Source organism: Talaromyces proteolyticus, assembly GCF_021365285.1.
Source record: "Talaromyces proteolyticus strain PMI_201 chromosome Unknown BGW36scaffold_1, whole genome shotgun sequence".
NCBI lineage: Eukaryota > Fungi > Ascomycota > Eurotiomycetes > Eurotiales > Trichocomaceae > Talaromyces > Talaromyces proteolyticus.
The window spans coordinates 3,553,325-3,572,411 of record NW_025764277.1 but is presented as its reverse complement, the minus strand read 5'-3'; the positions used below and the strand labels follow the sequence as shown (position 1 = coordinate 3,572,411).

The 19,087-nt window shown below is 43.2% G+C and overlaps 6 protein-coding genes across 6 annotated transcripts; 3 read left to right on the top strand and 3 right to left on the bottom strand.

Moving 5' to 3' along the window:
• Window positions 1-165: 165 nt before the first annotated feature.
• Window positions 166-4,218, top strand: BGW36DRAFT_436083 (ankyrin repeat-containing domain protein; the record flags this gene model as incomplete). Its single annotated transcript, XM_046221440.1, has 5 exons — window positions 166-299; window positions 361-590; window positions 657-776; window positions 977-2,557; window positions 2,581-4,218. 5 exons carry the CDS (start codon window positions 166-168, stop codon window positions 4,056-4,058), a joined length of 3,543 nt encoding a protein of 1,180 aa, XP_046078584.1. The 3' UTR covers window positions 4,059-4,218.
• On the bottom strand, window positions 4,219-6,331 carry BGW36DRAFT_436075 (cytochrome P450; the record flags this gene model as incomplete). The annotated part of the gene is made up of 7 exons (XM_046221439.1): window positions 4,219-4,536; window positions 4,638-4,673; window positions 4,739-5,150; window positions 5,211-5,790; window positions 5,864-5,897; window positions 5,955-6,046; window positions 6,130-6,331. The coding sequence occupies 7 exons, from the start codon at window positions 6,329-6,331 to the stop codon at window positions 4,378-4,380; spliced, it is 1,515 nt and encodes a 504-aa protein (XP_046078583.1). The 3' UTR covers window positions 4,219-4,377.
• Window positions 6,332-8,435: 2,104 nt separating this feature from the next.
• On the bottom strand, window positions 8,436-11,921 carry BGW36DRAFT_311782 (ankyrin repeat-containing domain protein; the record flags this gene model as incomplete). Its single annotated transcript, XM_046212486.1, has 4 exons — window positions 8,436-9,680; window positions 9,783-11,342; window positions 11,390-11,730; window positions 11,788-11,921. 4 exons carry the CDS (start codon window positions 11,919-11,921, stop codon window positions 8,518-8,520), a joined length of 3,198 nt encoding a protein of 1,065 aa, XP_046078582.1. The 3' UTR covers window positions 8,436-8,517.
• A 369-nt stretch (window positions 11,922-12,290) lies between these two features.
• BGW36DRAFT_368478 (uncharacterized protein) lies at window positions 12,291-13,402 on the top strand. Its single transcript, XM_046214999.1, has 4 exons — window positions 12,291-12,702; window positions 12,768-12,889; window positions 12,955-13,034; window positions 13,102-13,402. Exons 1-4 carry the CDS (start codon window positions 12,585-12,587, stop codon window positions 13,223-13,225), a joined length of 444 nt encoding a protein of 147 aa, XP_046078581.1. The 5' UTR covers window positions 12,291-12,584; the 3' UTR covers window positions 13,226-13,402.
• Window positions 13,403-13,886: 484 nt separating this feature from the next.
• On the bottom strand, window positions 13,887-15,712 carry BGW36DRAFT_422484 (major facilitator superfamily domain-containing protein; the record flags this gene model as incomplete). The annotated part of the gene is made up of 5 exons (XM_046219703.1): window positions 13,887-14,566; window positions 14,624-14,804; window positions 14,879-15,217; window positions 15,271-15,552; window positions 15,614-15,712. 5 exons carry the CDS (start codon window positions 15,710-15,712, stop codon window positions 13,887-13,889), a joined length of 1,581 nt encoding a protein of 526 aa, XP_046078580.1.
• A 917-nt stretch (window positions 15,713-16,629) lies between these two features.
• On the top strand, window positions 16,630-18,979 carry BGW36DRAFT_422483 (fungal-specific transcription factor domain-containing protein; the record flags this gene model as incomplete). Its single annotated transcript, XM_046219702.1, has 6 exons — window positions 16,630-16,703; window positions 16,752-17,118; window positions 17,171-17,399; window positions 17,469-17,500; window positions 17,549-18,791; window positions 18,852-18,979. 6 exons carry the CDS (start codon window positions 16,630-16,632, stop codon window positions 18,977-18,979), a joined length of 2,073 nt encoding a protein of 690 aa, XP_046078579.1.
• Window positions 18,980-19,087: the final 108 nt, after the last annotated feature.

The following is a 19,087-nucleotide window of genomic DNA, read 5'->3' as shown; positions in this document are numbered from 1 at the left end:
TAATCTTAATCCTTGCAATGCTGCTTCCACAATATATAAAGGGCTAAAAGGACGTCCAATCCAACATTTATATCCGAAGGTCATAGCTATATTCACATTTCCAGTACCATTCCGCACAATCTGACGCACTCTAAGCTTTCATCCTCGGCGTCAATTGACTCCTAGATGGCTCGATCCAAAGAAGAAGACGCGGCTTGGGAAGGCTATCGCAATGAGCTTAAAGTTATGTTTTTGGATCAACGTCTCACCCTTGAACAAATTCGACAATACATGTCCCAGAAATACAACTTTTCTAAGAGGTAAGCATTCCAACTCGAAAATTTTTTTAGATCAAATAAATAAAACTAACCCCTTTCTCAGCAAAGGTCAATATACCAGGCAGTTCAAAAAGTGGGAGTTCAAGAAGAACTTCACCGACGATGATTGGCGCTTTGTTGCACATCGTCGTGAAAAGCGAAAGCGTGAGGGAAAAGATCCAGGGCCTGTGAGGATGAATGGTAACCTGGTTCCTGAGGCCAAGGTCAGAAAGGAAATATCACGTCATATTTTACCATCCTCTCAGTACCTAGGAACTGTAAATGGCGACGTTGGTATGTGATATTATGAATGCTTGGCACAGAACATCAATTTAGAATTATTATTGATTCGTGCTATAGAGCCTCGAACTCCTGAGGGAATTGTTGTTGGCACTCCAAATTCAGAGATGCAAGGCGCAGATTCTCGTTATTCTGTATCGGCTCTTCAAACAGACTGGCTGTTAGATTCTCTAGAAGCAGGTACAGATCGAGATGACTTTTATTACATCTTTTGGAACTAAAGATAAATACAGGAGCAATTCCAGATATCGAGATGCCTGATTTTATTCCAACTGCTGATGGCATTTACGGTCAACTACCCATCGAAATCCCAGAATTGCTTAACCCAAGCGCATATCACGTCCCAGTGATTGACGGATTAACTACTGAATATTTTTCAGACCAACCGGAGGTAACTCTGGAGTCAGATATAGATCTTACTTCTTCAAATGCGATACCTACCCCTCAGAGTGGATCCAGTCATGCCGGTCTTGAATCCCTCAATAAGGAAATTGTGAAAGGCACTGAGTCCCTTTTCATGGAGTACGGTGTAAGTCGTTCTCGAAATATTTGCGGCTTAAGTAAATTCCTCGAGCCTATCACTATTGGAAGTGTTCATAGCGATTTGATAAGAAAAGCTAGGACTATATTTCAGGCTGATTCTTCTGACAATCTATCACACTACCTAAGCCTCTGCGTCTATCTATCATCAAACAATCTTTTGCCATCGTATGCAATGGACAAATTAATCAGGTTACTAGCGAAAACGAAACCTAAACTCAGATTGAAAACCCTCTTGCAATCACATACCACGACTACGGAGATATTCATGAGCGATTTGCTGGCTAGTGCCGCTTCGCTGGGTGAAGTAGAGATCACTCGCATATTGATCAATCATGGAGCAGATGTGGATGCCATGCGAGGAGATTTTCCGAGAGTGACACCTCTTTGCCTAGCAATCGAGGGGGAAAATGTCGGTTGCGTCAAACTATTGTTGGAGGCTGGTGCAGATCCCAATCTAGCAGTAGCGGGGAACACCCCTCTTCAGACCGCATGCTCTGCATTCGAGATTTCAATTGAGATATTGGAGCTCTTGCTGAAGTCCGGAGCGCATCTCAATCCCGCACAAGACTCTGCCCGACTCACAGCCCTCCAATTGGCAGTGCGACGACGTCGAGCAGATGTAGTGCGCCTGCTCATTCAATGGAAGGCTGACCCGAACAGTTACACCACCTCTAAACACGGTACCGCTTTACAAGTTGCATGCAGTTCATCAAATGTGGAAATACCAGAGCTTCTGATAAATGCAGGTGCAAATATTGAGGCACGCTCAGACTACAAAGACAATAATGAATCTCTCTCGCGCACATATTTCGACCATAGTGATGCGGAATCTATTTCAGAATCCGATCACGATTACGATCACGATGAATTTCCTGATGGCCTGTTCCGGTTTAAATCGGCCATAGTCATAGCTGCTGACTACAAGAATTGGGAGACAGTTCAGATCTTGCTGGAGGAAGGAGCTGCCGTTAATCCCAGCATGAGGGTGTTTCCAACCAAGGCTTTGAGAGCACAATTTATGGATAATGATGTTGATTGGGATGGTGATTGGGATGTTGATTGGGATGGTGATTGGGATGGTAATTGGGTCCGTCCAGTTATATTAACCCCATTGCAAGCCGCCGTACGAGCGGAGAACATCACCATGACACGGATGCTTCTGAGTGCCGGGGCGCACGTTGATGCAAGGCCTAAGGGAAGGTATGGTCATACCGCCCTCCAGATTGCTGCTATGGTAGGGAATCAGAGACTTGTTCAGATTCTTCTGCTAAAGGGCGCCGACATCAATGCGGATGCGGGTGTCTTTAATGGGAAGACTGCGCTTCAAGCAGCTGCTTGTCATTCAGATACCGGCCTTTTGAGTTTCTTATTAAACGAGGGAGCCGATGCCAATGCTCCCCATCCCAGAATAACGGCAAGTCCGCGCTACGGGCGGCGATAGCAAAGGGAAACGTAGACGCGGTCAGGATTTTACTTGACGCAGGTGCATCCGTCAATATCGACAAAAATTGCAACGAGGGACTGGTCGCTCTTCAAGAAAGTATCCAAATCAAAGATTTGGAAGTGAGAGAGGAAATTATTTCTTTACTTCTAGAGGCAGGTGCACATTTTGAGCCTCCTACAGACCCCGGAAAACAAGGATCTTTGGGTACTGCTGACCACGGAAAACATGGATCCCTTCATACTGCAGTTGCTAGGAGAGATATTGACATGACCAAAAGACTGCTGAAAAGAGGCGCGAATCCGAATATTGGCTATTGTATGACCAATAACCATACTCCTCTCCAAAGAGCCTCATATCTGGGAAATGAGACTTTAGTGCATATGTTGGTCAGCCATGGAGCAGATATTAATGCACCAGCCTATCCTTCAGGAGGTCACACCGCTTTGCAGTTGGCTGCTTCACAGGGCCACGTGAAGATAGTAAAAATCCTATTGGACTCTGGCGCTAATGTTAGAGCGCCAAAAGCTTCGGTGAATGGAATTTCAGCAATAGGAAGCGCTCTTTGTGAATGCAATCACGAACTGATCAAAATCTTTCTCAATAAAGATCCTGAGATAATCTCTTCTGATCCAATTACAAGGCGCGATGCTCTCGGGAATGTCTTGGAATCGTGGAAATGTACCGTATCTCTGGTCAATCTCTTACTCAAGAACGGGGCTGATGTTAATACCCCACCATGTTTACCCGCGTTGAAGCCGTGTCTCCAAATAGCAGTACAGAAAGGCTATTTCGATATAGTTCAATGTCTACTTACTGCTGGTGCTGATGTGAACCGTCGTTGGACACCAGGAAAATATGAGCGGGGAGTTACTGCTCTTCAAGCTGCTGCCTATACTCGAAATATTGATATTGTTCGGATGCTGATAGAGTGGGGCGCTGACGTCAATGCACCAGCATCTCCTACTGATGGAGGACGGACAGCTCTGCAAATAGCAGTGTCGGAGAATTACTTTGAGATGGTACAGCTATTAGTGCAAAATGGGGCGGATATAAATGGTCAACCAAGTCCACAACGAGGTCGGACAGCGCTTCAAATAGCAGCAAGCTCGGGTTATATGAAACTAACCAAATACCTTCTTCAGAGGAATGCTGACATCAATGCTCCAGCTGCCCACTTTGGTGGCATAACTGCATTGCAAGGTGCCTCAATCAAGGGCAACATTCGAATTGTTATGATGCTGCTTGCTGCAGGCGCCAATATCAATGCGCCCCCTGCTATAGAAAATGGACGAAGTGCCATCGAGGGTGCTGCCGAGAATGGTAGACTAGACACATTGCATCTTCTTCTAAATTATCATCCAGATACCGAAGACTTCGAGATAAGAAGAAAGAGAGCAGCCAAGCTCGCTCTCGCAAATGGTCATCTGGCAATCGGAAGATTTCTGATGGCATATCGAAAAAGCGCATGGAAGTGATAGCTACATTGTCGTGGCATATTGCACGAAAATAAGTAATAAATTTTTCATTTTGTTTTATCTGCTGTTATGAAACTGCCCTCTTTGCGAGATTTTGGAAGATGGAGAGTCAAATTGAAGAGAGTTTTGTGAATGTTGAATGTGGTTGAATGATTTATTTCGGGTTGATTCCTGTGTTTTTTTTTACTTGTCAAATTCGTCGATGTACCCCAGTCCGTGAGATATTTAATTGAAACTATTTAGGCCCTTAATAAAAGCTACGAGACAATGCAATATTTATCGAACCCAAATCTAGCATCAATCTCGGCCACCACTTCACTCAAACACCAATAGCACGCCTTTTAACGTTTACCTGAAGTGGACATGGTTTGTTGAACCAGTGATTGACTGTGACGAATTCAGCATCAGGGTTGGCTAGCTTGATTTCGTAAGTTCGGAGAAGCTCTGGGACGAATTTATGAATTTCGCAAAGTGATATCTACTCCACTTTAGTACGATATATTTCGTGCATGAAAAGAAAATGAACAGAAATAATAAAGAAATACCGAAGGGAGAAAAGTGACCTGGGGTAATGCTTACATTCTTTCCAATACAAATCCTTGAACCACTTCCAAACTATTCATAATCCGTAATCAGTCACTATCATGGGGATGACGAAAAGTAATCGGCGAAGCTCTTACTTGAAACATGTGTCGGTCCATATTGGCTGTATCTCCCCGAAGCCAGCGCTCTGGGTTAAACTCGTTTGCATCTCCGCCGAATATGCCTTTGTCAAAATGAACTACTGCAGCGTTCACGCCTACTCGGAGCCCTCCAGGGAACCACTGCCCTAAGATTTGTCGACCGCCAGGTGGAACAACTCTGGGCAGCGTCATTCCAATACTTGGATGTATCCTCATTCCCTCCTTGCAACATGCGATGAGATATGGTAGCCGCATGGCTTCAGCATACTTAACATGCGGATAACTTAGGTTTCCTGCGGCTGATGCCTCGTCAATCTCCTTCATCAACTTGCTGTAGACGACAGGGTTCTTAATGATATGAAACAAAATAGATGATATCGCCGCTGCTGTAGTGTCGCTTCCCGCGAAGCTGGATCACGGTAGTTTAGTCGTGATATAAGTTAGCTTGGGGTTGGTACGCAAAACTTACAAGCCACCATACGCTTCAACTTGGATGTCAGTCACAGTGAAGTCTTGCTCATCGCCTCTGCTCTCATAAATACAGAGCAGTTTGTCGAGGATGTCTTCTCTTGTACTGTTGCCTTTCTCTCGTAGCTGAATCCGATCTGTGACGCTTGTCTCCGCCGCCTGGTTGATAGCAGAAAGCGCATGCATCGCGCTCCTTATTGGTGAGAAAAGTAGGCCAGAAAAGAGGAAGGGAATCCGTATGTACTTAGGCAGCACACCGCTAGCACACACAATAGGAAGGCAATTATCGAGTGACGCAATATAATTGTGAGAGTCTTGTCTCTCCTTCATGAAACCAAACATTGAGCTGAAATAAAGCTCTCCAATCACGTCAAATGTGTACCAATTCACCCATTTCGCAATGTCAACTGGATTTTTGGTTTCAGCGAATTCTCCAATTCTCTGCAGGAAAAGTTCCGAGCAAATATCTATGAGGTCTTCGGACTTGACAATGCTAGTCATTGAATAAATGTTGTTCACTATTTTCCGCCGTTGGCTATGGACTTTCTCATTAATCGTGGTAAAAAGATCCGGGAATCGTGCTGTATGAGAATTCGTTAGTTCCAGGGAACAGCATTGAGAATCGACATGCAAACATCAATCGAGCAAACTTACCAAATTTTGGTCGGAAGGAAAGGTAAAAATCGGTCTAGGAGAGAATCCCACAAGTTATACAATTACCAAGATACCGAAAATAGTTTCTCACCTTCGTAAAACCTGAATTGACCCCATAGATAACCTTTATGAACTCTGGGTCCGAAATTGACACTTCGTTTGGGGCTATTCGTACAATGGGACCTAACAAACCATCAGCATCCGTAGCAGAATCAATATATCAAATGGTACTATTTCAGTGACAATATCGATTGATGTATACTTACCAAGTTTCTCATGAAGGGACTTCTGTGTTATATGTGCGTGCCCTTGAAACACCTCGAGTACCAACCAGAGCCGTGATATTGATGCTAAAAATGGGCCTGGATATTTCGAATAAGGATGTAACCATACCGTGAATAGTATCCATAAAGCCCAGTAGACTCCCATAAATCCAAGAAGAAAGAGAACATAATCTGACAAAGACATGCTGATCACTTCCATTACTCTCCGAATGAAGGTAGTGTTAGAGAGGAATGTTGACAGAACTGTCACTATGATTATGAAATAACAACAATAGCTTGGATGAAGATTGAAAAGTAGCAGGGAGATCACGTCTTCTTAAGTGAATTTCAACGAACCCCCAGAAAACCTAGGTTATCTTGTCTGATAACCCCGCATCAAATCATCGAATCTCGATAGTTAAGACTGTATCACCAGGGAGTAGCGTGGAGAAACCCCCGAGGACGTGGCACTATTCTGCAATTGCTATTCCACTTTTCCTGCTGAAACAGCGTTACAAATTCTTATTTAGGACAGTGCTTCTTAAAATTTCACTGATGAGTTTTAATTTCAGTATATATTTCTGCAAAATTCAGAGTTACCTTCAACTTTGAACTGGTTTGAATGATATGGCACAGCTATTAGCAATTCTTGCTTTGTAGCTTGCTTGGTCTTGTACGCCTTAGATGCGTATGTGCGTGTGTATATCGAGTTGGAGAATAGTTTCTAGAAATGGAGAGAATTACAATCTTTGTTGGGCGACCAGATAAAAATGACGCTATTAAAAAGCAAACTTTAGCTCCGGAACCAGATCTTTACCAGCAGCCAACACTTACCATGGTAACAGCATAGTGCAGGGGTTAACTCCAAAATAATTCAAAACACCAGCTCAATGCGATGGAGCGCTTTGTTTTCTTTGTTCACAAGTGATGATAAACTTTCCTCAAACAAAGAATGGCAAAGTCAATCTACACAATGTACGGTCAGTCATGGATTCTCTAGCCCACATGAATCCCTCCAATAGAAAAGACGTGATTACCATGAGATTTTTTCGTTAGAATTGGCACACAGTCATTTTCTTCGCAGCGCATAAGGTTAGGTCTATTTTAAGCCCAAGTACATACTGGAGCCAACCAAACGACTTCACTGCTGGAAGGTTAACATCGATTAATCATTTTTCGTATTATCGGAATATATCGTACTAATCTCATAACAAAGATTCCCTCATTTTATGGTGTTTTTAAATATGAAATAGCGACGAGAGCTAGCAGAAGCGCCGATATTTGGATATTAATGAAGATCACAGCTATGTACAAGTAGTTTGTCGGTTCATTGTAACCAACAACGCAGCCTAAATTTGATATTAATAGAATGATACTTAGGATCTTAATTTAATGATGACATTAAATGATTTACTTATTTAGAACAATTTTGATTTATCTAACCCTTCCTGGAGGTGGTACATAGTCAAGGTATGCAAGGGAAACCCCAAAGTTTAAAGTCATCTTTGCTTGGTCAGATAGCAATGCCGCATATCTGGTGAAACGACACCATGATACATACCGTCTGGTGAGACTGCCCATCCTCCCTATAACGGGAGGCAGGGTTGCGCAAGTAATAAATGGGCATCTTTGACAAGCAGAGCTTGACGACTGGCGGTGGGCTTATAATCTTCAATCCATGGTATGACAGACACATTAAGCACAGATGAGATGTTACAAGGATTAAGCCAAGACAACATGTGCATTTTTATGCTCACATAAGACCTTTCGCCTTCCTTAAAACAATGAAAATATCTATGTATTGGTTAGCATAACTACTGCAAGACTGTTACTTCGGAATAGGCGGATATGGAAGTGGAAATTCCATATTTCTCCATTTTCCACATCAAATGCAGCGTGGGGACAACCTTTCTAGACCCATGCTGAAAATCCCGGTTAGTTGACACATGTCAGGAAATGTGAATAGGGTAATTGTGTTTAGTAAACAAACGCTGCCTATATTCAATGGTTTATAACATGAACCGGACAATTCCAGGAATAGTAAGTTCAAACTAATCCCTTTCTTGACGGCATATGTAATCACTGTTCATTTTCCTAGGATAGCAGCATTTGTACTAATGCAGTCGTGAAGCGAAGGTAGTCCATGGAGAGTCTTCCAATGTATCGAATCCATTTCTTGTTATTTCCCCGCGGATTCTCTAAAACTATTATAAGCTTAGGGGGGTGTGTTGGATTATATATCAATAGTTAGTATCTTCTATTTGAGTGTTGAGTGCGCGACGATGGAGTGTCAACCTATCAGTTTGATCGATGGAAACTTTGAACATTTCTGAGACTATTCGACATGACGTTCTTTTCGGCTGACGACAATATTGAACAAATGAACAAAACTCAACTGATAGGGTGTTGTCTTAGCCATTCGGCGATTTCAACATGACCTTCTTTCTCTGCGTATATTGCTGCCACTTCACAAACAACTCTGAGATCCTCATCCCCATCGTAATGATTCAAAAGTAATTGTAGCATATCGTGTCTACCATGCTCTGCAGCACCATTAATTGCAGTCCTACCATCCTCACGTGCTGCGGGTGCAGCTACGTATGCGCCGCGTCGAATAAGTTCGACAACCAGGCCTGTAAGGCCATTTATTGAGGCTGCTTGAAGCGTTGTTATGCCGCGGATCTCTGCTGGGGCTGCATTAATATCTGCACCACGTTCTAACAAAAGAGAAATAATTTCCATATGCTCTCCTTTGACCGCCTCTTGAAGTGGGGACCCTATTCTTTCGGCGGCTGGAATATTTATTTCAGCACCCTGATCAATTAGATACTGGCAAATATCAATATCGCCTCGTTTTGATGCTCTTTGTAGCGCGGTTGTATTACCGTCATCTCGAGAATTGATGTCAGCTCCAACCTTCAGCAATAGCTCCATAAGCTCTCGAACTATTTCTCCTTCCGTATATAGCGTAGGCAGCTTGTGCCATGCTTTCTGCACTTGGTCATCATATATATTCTTTGGCAGCTTATTAAAAGCGTTCAGAAGAATTCCAAAGGTTTGAGAGTCCTCGACATCTTCATGGATAGCACGCGCTAGGATATCTTCTTTCAGGCATATCCTCTCTAGATCTTCGTATCTTTTCAGAAGCAAGGATGTGATCTCATGGCTCCTCTCAGAGATCAATCCTACCGAGAGTGCGCACCTTCGTTCCGGATGGAGAGTGTCAGACACGGGAGTATAGATATTCGCACCGTTATCTAACAATAAAGCCATCATTGGTATGTTTTCATGAAATATGGACCACCCTAACGCATTAAATCCCTGACAAAATCTATCAGCATAGTAGTATCCCTCAATATTAGAACCAATGTCGAGCAGATAGCTCAACCCGTCTAGCCAGTAATTGGATGCAGCTATCGCTAAGCAACGGGATGAGCCATTGCCAGGTGACGACGCGTTAATATCGGCGCCATTTCTCACGAGAAACTCAAGGATTGACCTATTTTCGGAAAATATCGCGGCTTCCATGGTTGTAAAGCCGTCCTCTTCCGCCGCTGGTCCGTCGATTTCTGCCCCCAAATTCAATAAATTTCTCACGGTATCTAAATCTCCAGTCCATGCCGCTGCTTGTATAGCTGTGAGACCCGAAGAATAACCTGGAGGGGCGTTGATATCGGCACCAGCAGCATACAAATAACCTGCCATCAATAAATGTCTATTCATTATAGCGGCTTGCAGGGCTGTCCGGCCACCCTTGTGCCCTGCCGGAGCATTTAGGTCTGCGTTTTTGTCCAAAAGCATCCATAAAATTTTAAAGCTGTTATTTCCCGCTGCCGCTTGAATTGCTGTGAGACCATATGAGGTAGCGGGTGCGGCATTCACGTCCGCCCCATGCTGTAGCAGAAGTTCCGTGATTTCAGGATGATTGAGACGAGCTGCCAATTGAAGTGGTGTGTCACTAAAATCCGGATCTGGTCTTCTGTAATCGACACTAACTCCTTTTGAAAGTAGAAGGCGAACAAGAGTTATGTTCCGATTCCTTACAGCGCTGTGAAGGGCGCGGGTGCCAGGTATGGGGCTTATCACAAACCCTACATCCACATGAGCCCCGCGACTTACCAACAAATGAATCAGAGAAGTGTTGTTTTGCTCTGCTGCGATCTCAAACGGTGTATATCGTGGCCTTCCCTTTTCTGCGTATACGGATTGCAATTGCATTCCGTATGGGAGATTCACATCTGCATCTCGCTCAATGAGAAACTCGGCTAATTCCAAGTTATCGGTATAGGTTGCTGCCTGAAGAGCAGTCCCGTAGTAGCATGGAGCATACGAGTTAACATTAGCTCCTGCCGCCAAAAGCATCTCAACAGCTTTCAAGTTTCCCGAGCCTGTAGCGTCGACTAAGGGGAAGCCGCGTGGTCTGCCTACAACGAAACATTCTGGATCCGCCCCAAATAGCAGCAGTGTTCTTAAAACCTCCAGGTTTCCTAGATTCCAAGGCAACTTTTTGGACTGATAAATTTCAATTTGTGTAGAAAATCCCTCTTTACAGAGCAGCTCCACCATTTCCTTATCGTCATGACCGACCGCAATCGACATGCAGTGCTCGATTACACAACAAAAACTTCGAAAAAATTGCCGGTAATTGGTCATATCAATCCCATGGTCAATGATAATTTTGGCTAGTCTAGTATTTCCAGACTTCACAACTGCAGGGAAAATCTTTCTTGTAAATATTTTCATTGGAACCGAGTTTAAGCCAAGCAGGTACGGAAAAATGGACAAGTCCAAAATTTGCGATAGGCATTCAAGCTTTTCCTTAATGCCATCATGGTCTAGCATATCGTTACTTGTCATAAAGACAAAGTATTCTAGGAAATCCTGTAGCTTATTTGATGGATGCGTCGTCCTAGAAGGATTAGATGTGGATAGCGAAAGATCGCCCGCATCACTGAATGGAATGTATGAAGCCAAACGTGCGAATTTCCCAGAAAGTCCTTTTCGGAAACTCGGAGTAAATGGGTAATCACTTGGTCCTGAGTTTAGGCCAAACATACCCCCGGTTGGGTATATCGACTTTACCGCATCTCCAAACGCAATCTCCAGAAATTCGGCTGCTGATTTCCTGCAATGTAGAATGTCGAGTTGACTGCTGGATTGATCCAGTATATTGTAGTAGGGAGATAGCCCGAATATTTCAATGCCCAGAACTTGTGCTGCCAAAATTAGAAGAACCCTTGAATTTGAAATTTGAGATCCTTACTCATCATTTCGATATCCCTTTGGAATTGGAACCATGGAAGGTTGTCAATGCACACTTTTCGAAGTGCGATAGGCGATTCTTCAGCGCATGGAGTGAATACTTGGATACCCTCAGGGGTAGGGATGTCTTCTAAAAGCTGCACTTGACTGGTATAGGTCACGTTTCGGGAAATTTCTCTGTCAATATACGATCTTGATCTCTTTCTTCCACGAATTTCGAAAAGGGAATCTTTGCCCTCTAGTTTTCTTTTCTTCTTTTCCTGGTCCACGTACTTCCACATAGTACTGTTTGCATACTTTTCTAACCCCCAGGCTTTGATCTTGGTGGTGTACTGGTTTTTTCTTAAACAAAAGGTTGTTAGCGATAAACTCAAGTGGATTTAGAGAGTAGATGCATACGTGGCTTTGAAGCCGTGTCTTTCTGCCATGATTTCCATCGTTTTCTCCAATGTTTCTCTCTGATAAATAGCAACAATCTCGTCTTTGTATTGCTCCCATATTGAAGAGTCGATTCGAAATGCTTTAGCCTTCATTTTTTTGACCTAGTAGAGAGTGGGACTATAAATGGTGAATAGTGTCAAATGTTCTATTCAAGTTGACCTGTAGAAAGAGAGAGACACACGAAAAGGACAAAACAGCGAAAGATGGAAAGGGAGGAAGTCGCTCTTGAAATAATAAAGCTCTCGAGAGCATGAAATAACAATTATTGCTGGCGGCTGCATGTATGACACAACCTCAGCTCCCATCGAGGAACGGCATGATTGGCCGATTGCACAATCTGATTCAGCCTTGTTGCTTATGGTTGGCCAAGTACGAAATTTGTATATTTGCTTTTTCTAAACAATTAAACAAGCCCCACAATCAAATCAGAATCTGGATTGAGCGACTGCGCGTTTTTCACAGCCTTTTCCAAAATCTGGTTTCAAAAATTAACACCAAATTTTGATGACCGCGCTGAGTGTCTCCACTGTCATTGATTGATAGTTGCCAAAATCTTATTTCAAGGGAGCTTCAGACGCCCGCCCACATAACGCATAAGTACAGCCACACTGTGGTCGATTTGCATCCGGTCTTTATCAGTTTAGTGTTCGCATTATTTTTTTTTGTCGTATATGTATAAGAGATCCGACATGAATAGTTTTCACACTTTCTCGAAATACGCATCCGTAAGCTGCTCCTTAACATTGAAAGACTAAATGGCTTTGTCTGCAGAAGCGATAATTGCACTTATCACTTTGGTTGTCACCTGTCCTCCATCGCTGCTGCTGATCTGGGTTTTTTTGAAGCGGACTCGTCGGACATTACTTGAATCGAGTGGGTAACGCATATACTTCTTAAGAGCTGAGCTGACTGACTGATTCTTCATTTCCTTATTCCAGGACTTTTACCTCGCCATCAGTCACAGAGTGTAACATCTCAGATATCGAATCGATACAATCCGAACGATCCAAATATACTTTTCGACAACATATTTTACCGCCGGAATATTCGTACAGAGCTTGTCTGTTCTTCCCATTTTTGTCAATAATAACACATCAACTAACAGCAAAAACGTCGACTACCTAGCCCAGGTCATATAACAGTCTATCCCTGAGGTCGCATCATATGACCACCCCAATGACTTTTCCTCAGTCGACTATCGAAGGGTAATCTGCTTTCTGTCTACATTCAGCCTAATGGTAACCACGGCTAAACACTGCAATGTGTATTCAGGGAGCCAACCTTCCGTCAGCGGGATGCACGAAGTGAGAGGTTCGAAGGTACCATTATTGTTGAACAGCATTCAGTCACACATGCTTCCTTGACTATACCTGCTCATACAGTAGGGATTGTTTAAGCACCACGGGTTTCTTCAGATTACAATGGTTTAGGTTCATACTGAAGGAAGGAATGGAGTCTATTATTTGTGGCTATACTACAACTTGCGGTGTTCTATCTAAATGTCTTCTTGGTATTATGGTTCCGGCTAACGGTACCACCTATTGTCAAATATTACTTTCCATAAACAGTTTCTTATTTTCCCGTCGTCGAAAATTGTCTTTCTTAAAGAATACTAGTAGAAGATGCCCACAAGGCATCCCAAATCGACCATCAGCAAATGCGTTAGGCTCAGAACTCGAATACTCATACGGTATAAGTTTAAAGAAAACGGCGTTTACAGCTTTTACGTTTATATGCAAGGCTTGGGATCAATTAAAAAGGCCAATAAAGTCATTAAGACCAACTTTTCTAATAAAAACGGTTGATTGGCATATAAAAATTAGAGTGATCGCCTTTCCATCGAATGATCTATCGCAGACTTAGAAATTGAGAAAACGACCTATCGACTAAACCGAAATATCAAAGAACGTGACAAGAAGAATAAAGGTACCTTTAGGTCTCTCTCAATGTTATTTTACATGTTATGTGCGTATTTATTTATTATACAATTGAGTGGCCACGACTCTACACTAGTAGCCACCACCTTCTTTTAAGTAGAACCGCCCTTCCTTGTGTTTCTACTTCTCCTGGGTAGTTTCAGTGTTGTCACCGTGACTCTCCTTCTGCTTCTCCTTTTTGACATTAAGCCATTCCATGAAAATACTACCCAGAATAGCCAGGCAAGCCAAGGTAAGAGCAACCCGAAAACATACGCGAAGTGAATCATTGTAAGCTTCCAGTGCTGCAGTGTGATACTGAGGCGGAATGATTTGAAAGAGACCGGTTATACCTGCAGTCTCGATTTGCTGAGGTGTAATACTCGTGATACCAGCAAGACGGCTAGCTAGTTGGCCATCGACAACATTCTGGCCAACCGAGACGAAAATGGCACCAAAAAGAGTCTGGGCAAACAGCATGAGCGAGGCACCGATAGACACTTGGTTTCGTTGTAGCACTGTCTGCGCTGCCATATTAGGGGCCTGGAAACAAGCCCCCAAACCGAAGCCATATACAATCTGATAGCCAATCCATTGGCCGACCGATGTGTTTATATGCAGAGTAGTCAGTATACCGGCACCGACCGCTGCAATGCAAATGCCTATTATTAGGAATGGCATATAGTATCCAATTCGGGACGTCAACACGCCGGAAAGAATTGATCCAACTACAAGAGAAATTACCACAGGTAGGAGGTGAATGCCACTCTCAACAGCTGAGTCGCTTTTGACGGCCTGGAACCAGATCGGGAGGAAATATACTTTATTCAGTATTAGCATAGAACACATCATTGACTCAATGGAAATGGGGGGTTTACTCAATAGTGTTTGATGTGCACCAACGCAGCAGCTCACCCAGAAGCCACCAGCAATACTGCGCTGTGTGAATATGTATGGTGGAACAATGGCTTGGTCTGGCATCAAAATCTGCGTTAAGACAAAGGCTATCAAAAGCACGAAGGCGACCACAAGTAACGCGATAATACGTTTGTCACTCCACTAGCGATATGATTAGCCCTGCTTATGCGTGGCAGTACAAATGTCCTTTCGAGACAGTTTTAGTCTGAACTTACGTTATATGTAAAACCTCCCCATTGAAGAGCAAGGCATAAGCATATCACTCCAGGAAGAAGGCTGATCAGACCCCCTACATTAAGCTGCTTCAACTTGTGTTTCAAGGTATCCGAATTTGTTGTAGAACGATCAGGAACCTGAAGCAAGAAGAAGATAAAAACAAAAACCAGGCCTCCAAGAGGAAGGTTGATGTAAAAACACCATCTCCAGGTAACATTCGTGGTAAAGGCACCGCCAATCAACGGACCAATCACTGATGCAATCCCATATATTGCACCAAATAATCCCTGATATTGGGGTCGTTTCTGAAGAGGAACAGCGTAAACTATGATGACGAACTAATACACTGCAGTGTAAGTAAGGTTATTTAACAAGGAGAATGCACACGTACAACTCCAGATTGAATGCCTCCGGCTCCCAGGCCAGCAATGGCTCTACCAATGATGAAGGCGATTGAATTTGGTGCTGCCCCGCAAATAGCAGAGCCTACCTCGAACAAAACCACGGCCGCTAAAAACGTAGCTTTTATATTTAAAAATGTATATAGTTTTCCAAATACCAACAGGAGTGCGCAATTCGTGAGCAAGTATGCCGTACCATACCAACCAATATCGTTCGCCGCACCGAATTCGTCAGTAATTGCCGGTGTAGCAGTTGAGATGATAAGTTTATCCTTTTAAAATGGCCGGTTAGCTTGTGCATACCCGGTAGAGTGTTTGCTACGTTGATCATACCAAGGCCACAAGAAACATGCAGATGAAAGTGGAAGTCATAAGCAGGGCAAGCTTAAGACCGGAAGGGTAGACCACAATAGCTTCATCTGAAGGTGCCATTCTGCTTTCGAAATATAGATGTCAAATACCAATTTGTATCAAGGAGAGCCCTAGTTTGAGAGTACGGTATGACGGGACAGCTTAGCAGGAGGGCAATAGGAAGGAATGTTCTGTTTTGCGAACTACAGAGATCAATGTAAAATATTGAAACAGGACGATGCTGTGCAGGTTTTATATTACCTCCCTTTATCGCGGACGGTAATTGCATAATTATTCACTTGTGCTGGCTGACGAATAAGCTTTCGTTGAAGAGGTTATTCTATAGTTTCACCATAGGCGTAAGACGACTGTCCGACTGTCCGCTTTTCCCGTCTCCGCGTGTGTATGTATGTGGCCGATGGCATGAGGATAATATAACATCACAATTGATTTTATTTTCTTAGCATTTAAAACTATTGTTAAATATTGTGACTCAAACGAACCGCGAGGGAAAATATTTTTCATTCTGTAATAAATAGTTGAGGTGTTGAGAATCGTACGCGAACGTACTGAAATTGTCCTTGATTGTATCAAACCGACGGAAATCAAAGTGGATATTAAAAACTACTGTTCATCAATGATTCAATTCATAATATTGGAGTCATCCTACTGACAAAAAGTAATCCATGCAAAAGACTCCCCACCCCATCATTTATCTAGCAATTAACTAGTGATGTATCATACCACCAGGCCTTGGGCGCATGTAGTTTTGGCATCGAGAATATGATTCAATAACCAATCAAAAGAAAAGGCCAATCATCCGCCTAGGTCATGCTTAGTCAACAAAGTGATTGGTGCCAGATAATTTCTTAGAGAATCGACCTCCCACATGCCTCTCGCTGATGGCAAAAAACATATCGGACATTCTTTGATACATATTGTTTGAAGATTGTAGCATTTGTTGATTTCCATGCTGGTCAACGATAATCCTCCCAAGAATGGGACGATCAGCATCCGATAGTAGGAGACGTGACAAGCCTATACTGAGCTGCGCCTTCTGCAGGGGTCGCAAGTAAGTCAGCCTCTTCTAGTGGGATTGGCCGTACTAATGCCCTTGTAGGCTTCGTTGCGACAGGCAATCTCCTTGTAGCGCTTGTATACGACGTGGAAAGTCTGCCGAATGCATCTATAATTCTACAGAGCAAGAGCGAAAAGATGCTATTGACTACAGACCTCATGCTAGAGGTCAGCAGGCTCGTCAGAGAATTGCTCGTCTTGAAAAACTCGTTACAGAGATGAGAGACATGACACAGAGCTCTCCTCGGACATTGGATAGCATACCATCACCTAGTGCAAGTCTGAATGAGCTGCAGCCACCACTTGTCTCTTCGAACGATAACGTGACAGAAAACATGGGTAAATTAAGCCTCACTGATAACCATGCAGTTTATATAGGTAGCTCTCATTGGGCTACTATCTTAGAAGACGTGAGTAGTATCTACAAGACGCTTTAAATGAACAGCCTATTGACCAGACCAGATTCAAAATCTCAAAGATGATCTATCAGATGAGTACCCAGACGATATTGCAATCAAAAGATTGTCGTCTTATGATTTTGATGGGATGCATGATTTATCGCCCCCCAGTATTTCTCTCCTCAGCAGTGTTGCCTGCCTTCCGAGAGAAGAAATTTTGGCTATGATACCTCCTCGAAAAGTAGTTGATAGGCACATCTCGCGATTCTTCAATTCCTTCGACTTCGCTTCCGGTAGGTCGTGAGATTTGGATCTTATATGATTTTATTTTATTTGAGAATGTGCTAACTCATCATATGCAGTCATTTTACACCGAAAGAAGTTTCTTGCAGAGGTTAGCAGTATGTGTTTGTTGTGAGATTATTGCTCATGCTGTCTGTAGTACACAAATTTCTGGGAGAATCCTTCATCTGCACCCATTATGTGGATAGGCCTCCTGTTCAGTATCATAAACACTTCAGCATTCCTCCAACAGAAGCAAGATATCGGGGGTTTTGGAATGTCAGCTGTGGACTTCCAAGACACGCCAGAAACCTACCGAACCCTCACTATTCACTGCTTAGTTGCCGGGAACTACCTTCGACCGAGTAATTACACAATAGAAACTCTCATATTACACTTTGCCATGGACCAAAATGTAAACATCGATACTAATATAGGCAACTGGGTCCTAATTGGCGTTATCATTCGGGTTGCGATGCGCATGGGGCTTCATCGGGACCCTTCTCACTGGCCAAACATCCGGCCAATTCATGGTGAGCTTCGGCGACGAATATGGATCATCCTTTACCATATGGACTTTTTTACGAGTACACAGGTGGGACTTCCACGCATCATCAAAGACTCGCAATGTGATACGCGTCCGCCCGCTCACCTGGTTGATGATGATCCTGCTTTTGAGACTGGTGAAATTCCACCTTCAAGACCGTTGACCGATTCTACTCCTCTTTCACATATCATCCAAAGGGATAGCATTATCAAAATAACAGCTGAAATTTATGACACAACTGAAGCAGCAATACCACCATCACCTGCCACTGTTGCTATACTTAGCACCAAACTTGAAAAAGCTATCGACTCCATACCAGCATGCTCAAGATATAACTCGCTAGAGGCATCAGTTACCGAAAACCCGGTCACAATAATGCATCGATTGTTCTTAGATATTCTTATACACAAAGCTGTTTATCTTCTCCATCGACGCAGCTTCGTCAAAGGTTCGGATGCAGAAGAAGAAAACCCCACATCTCATGAATTATGCATTACAGCTGCACTGGCAATCTTGGAGCATCAGCAAAGGATGAGTGAAGAGACACAACCTGGAGGACTTATGTTTGACATTCGATGGAAAGTCTCATCTTTGAATCATGAATTTTTACAGGCTACGATGATGTTGTGTTTTGCTTTGACTCGACTCGATGAGGATACGGATGCTAACACGACGAAATTTTCTTGTGCTCTAAACAGGCGAGACGACATTGTTGAGGCTTTGAATAATGCAAAATATTTGTGGGAAAAGAGCTCCGACTGGTCTGTAGAGGCTCAGAAAGCAGCGAAAGCAATTAAAGCGGTACTCAAGCAAGACGTGGACACTTCGAATCTACCTAATCTTGAAACTGGATATGGTAAGTAATGAGATTTATTTCGGAGTCTGATCAATTCACTGATTTTCGTTCGTTCCCAAGAACTCTTTGAACAAATGCCAGGAGGTTCCTCAAATCTCCATCTTAGCAGTTTTGACGCACAGAACATGGTTCTAGATCCCTCTTTTTTTGCGGTCGATAATGATATATCGACGTTCGGGGTATGTTAAACGACTTCGTACCTGGATCGAGCGACGTACACTGAAGGTGAGTCGGTAGTTTTAATTTACAACAATGCCATATCTTAGTGTGTCCTCCTGGGAAAAGCAAATCTATTC

Excerpts from the sequence above, each read along its gene's own strand:
- BGW36DRAFT_368478 (XM_046214999.1), top strand. The coding sequence starts at position 12,585 with ATGGCTTTGTCTGCAGAAGCGATAATTGCACTTATCACTTTGGTTGTC. Across the intron at positions 12,703-12,767 it reads TCGGACATTACTTGAATCGA|GACTTTTACCTCGCCATCAG; the intron begins GTGGGTAACGCA and ends TCCTTATTCCAG. Across the intron at positions 12,890-12,954 it reads GGAATATTCGTACAGAGCTT|CCCAGGTCATATAACAGTCT; the intron begins GTCTGTTCTTCC and ends TCGACTACCTAG.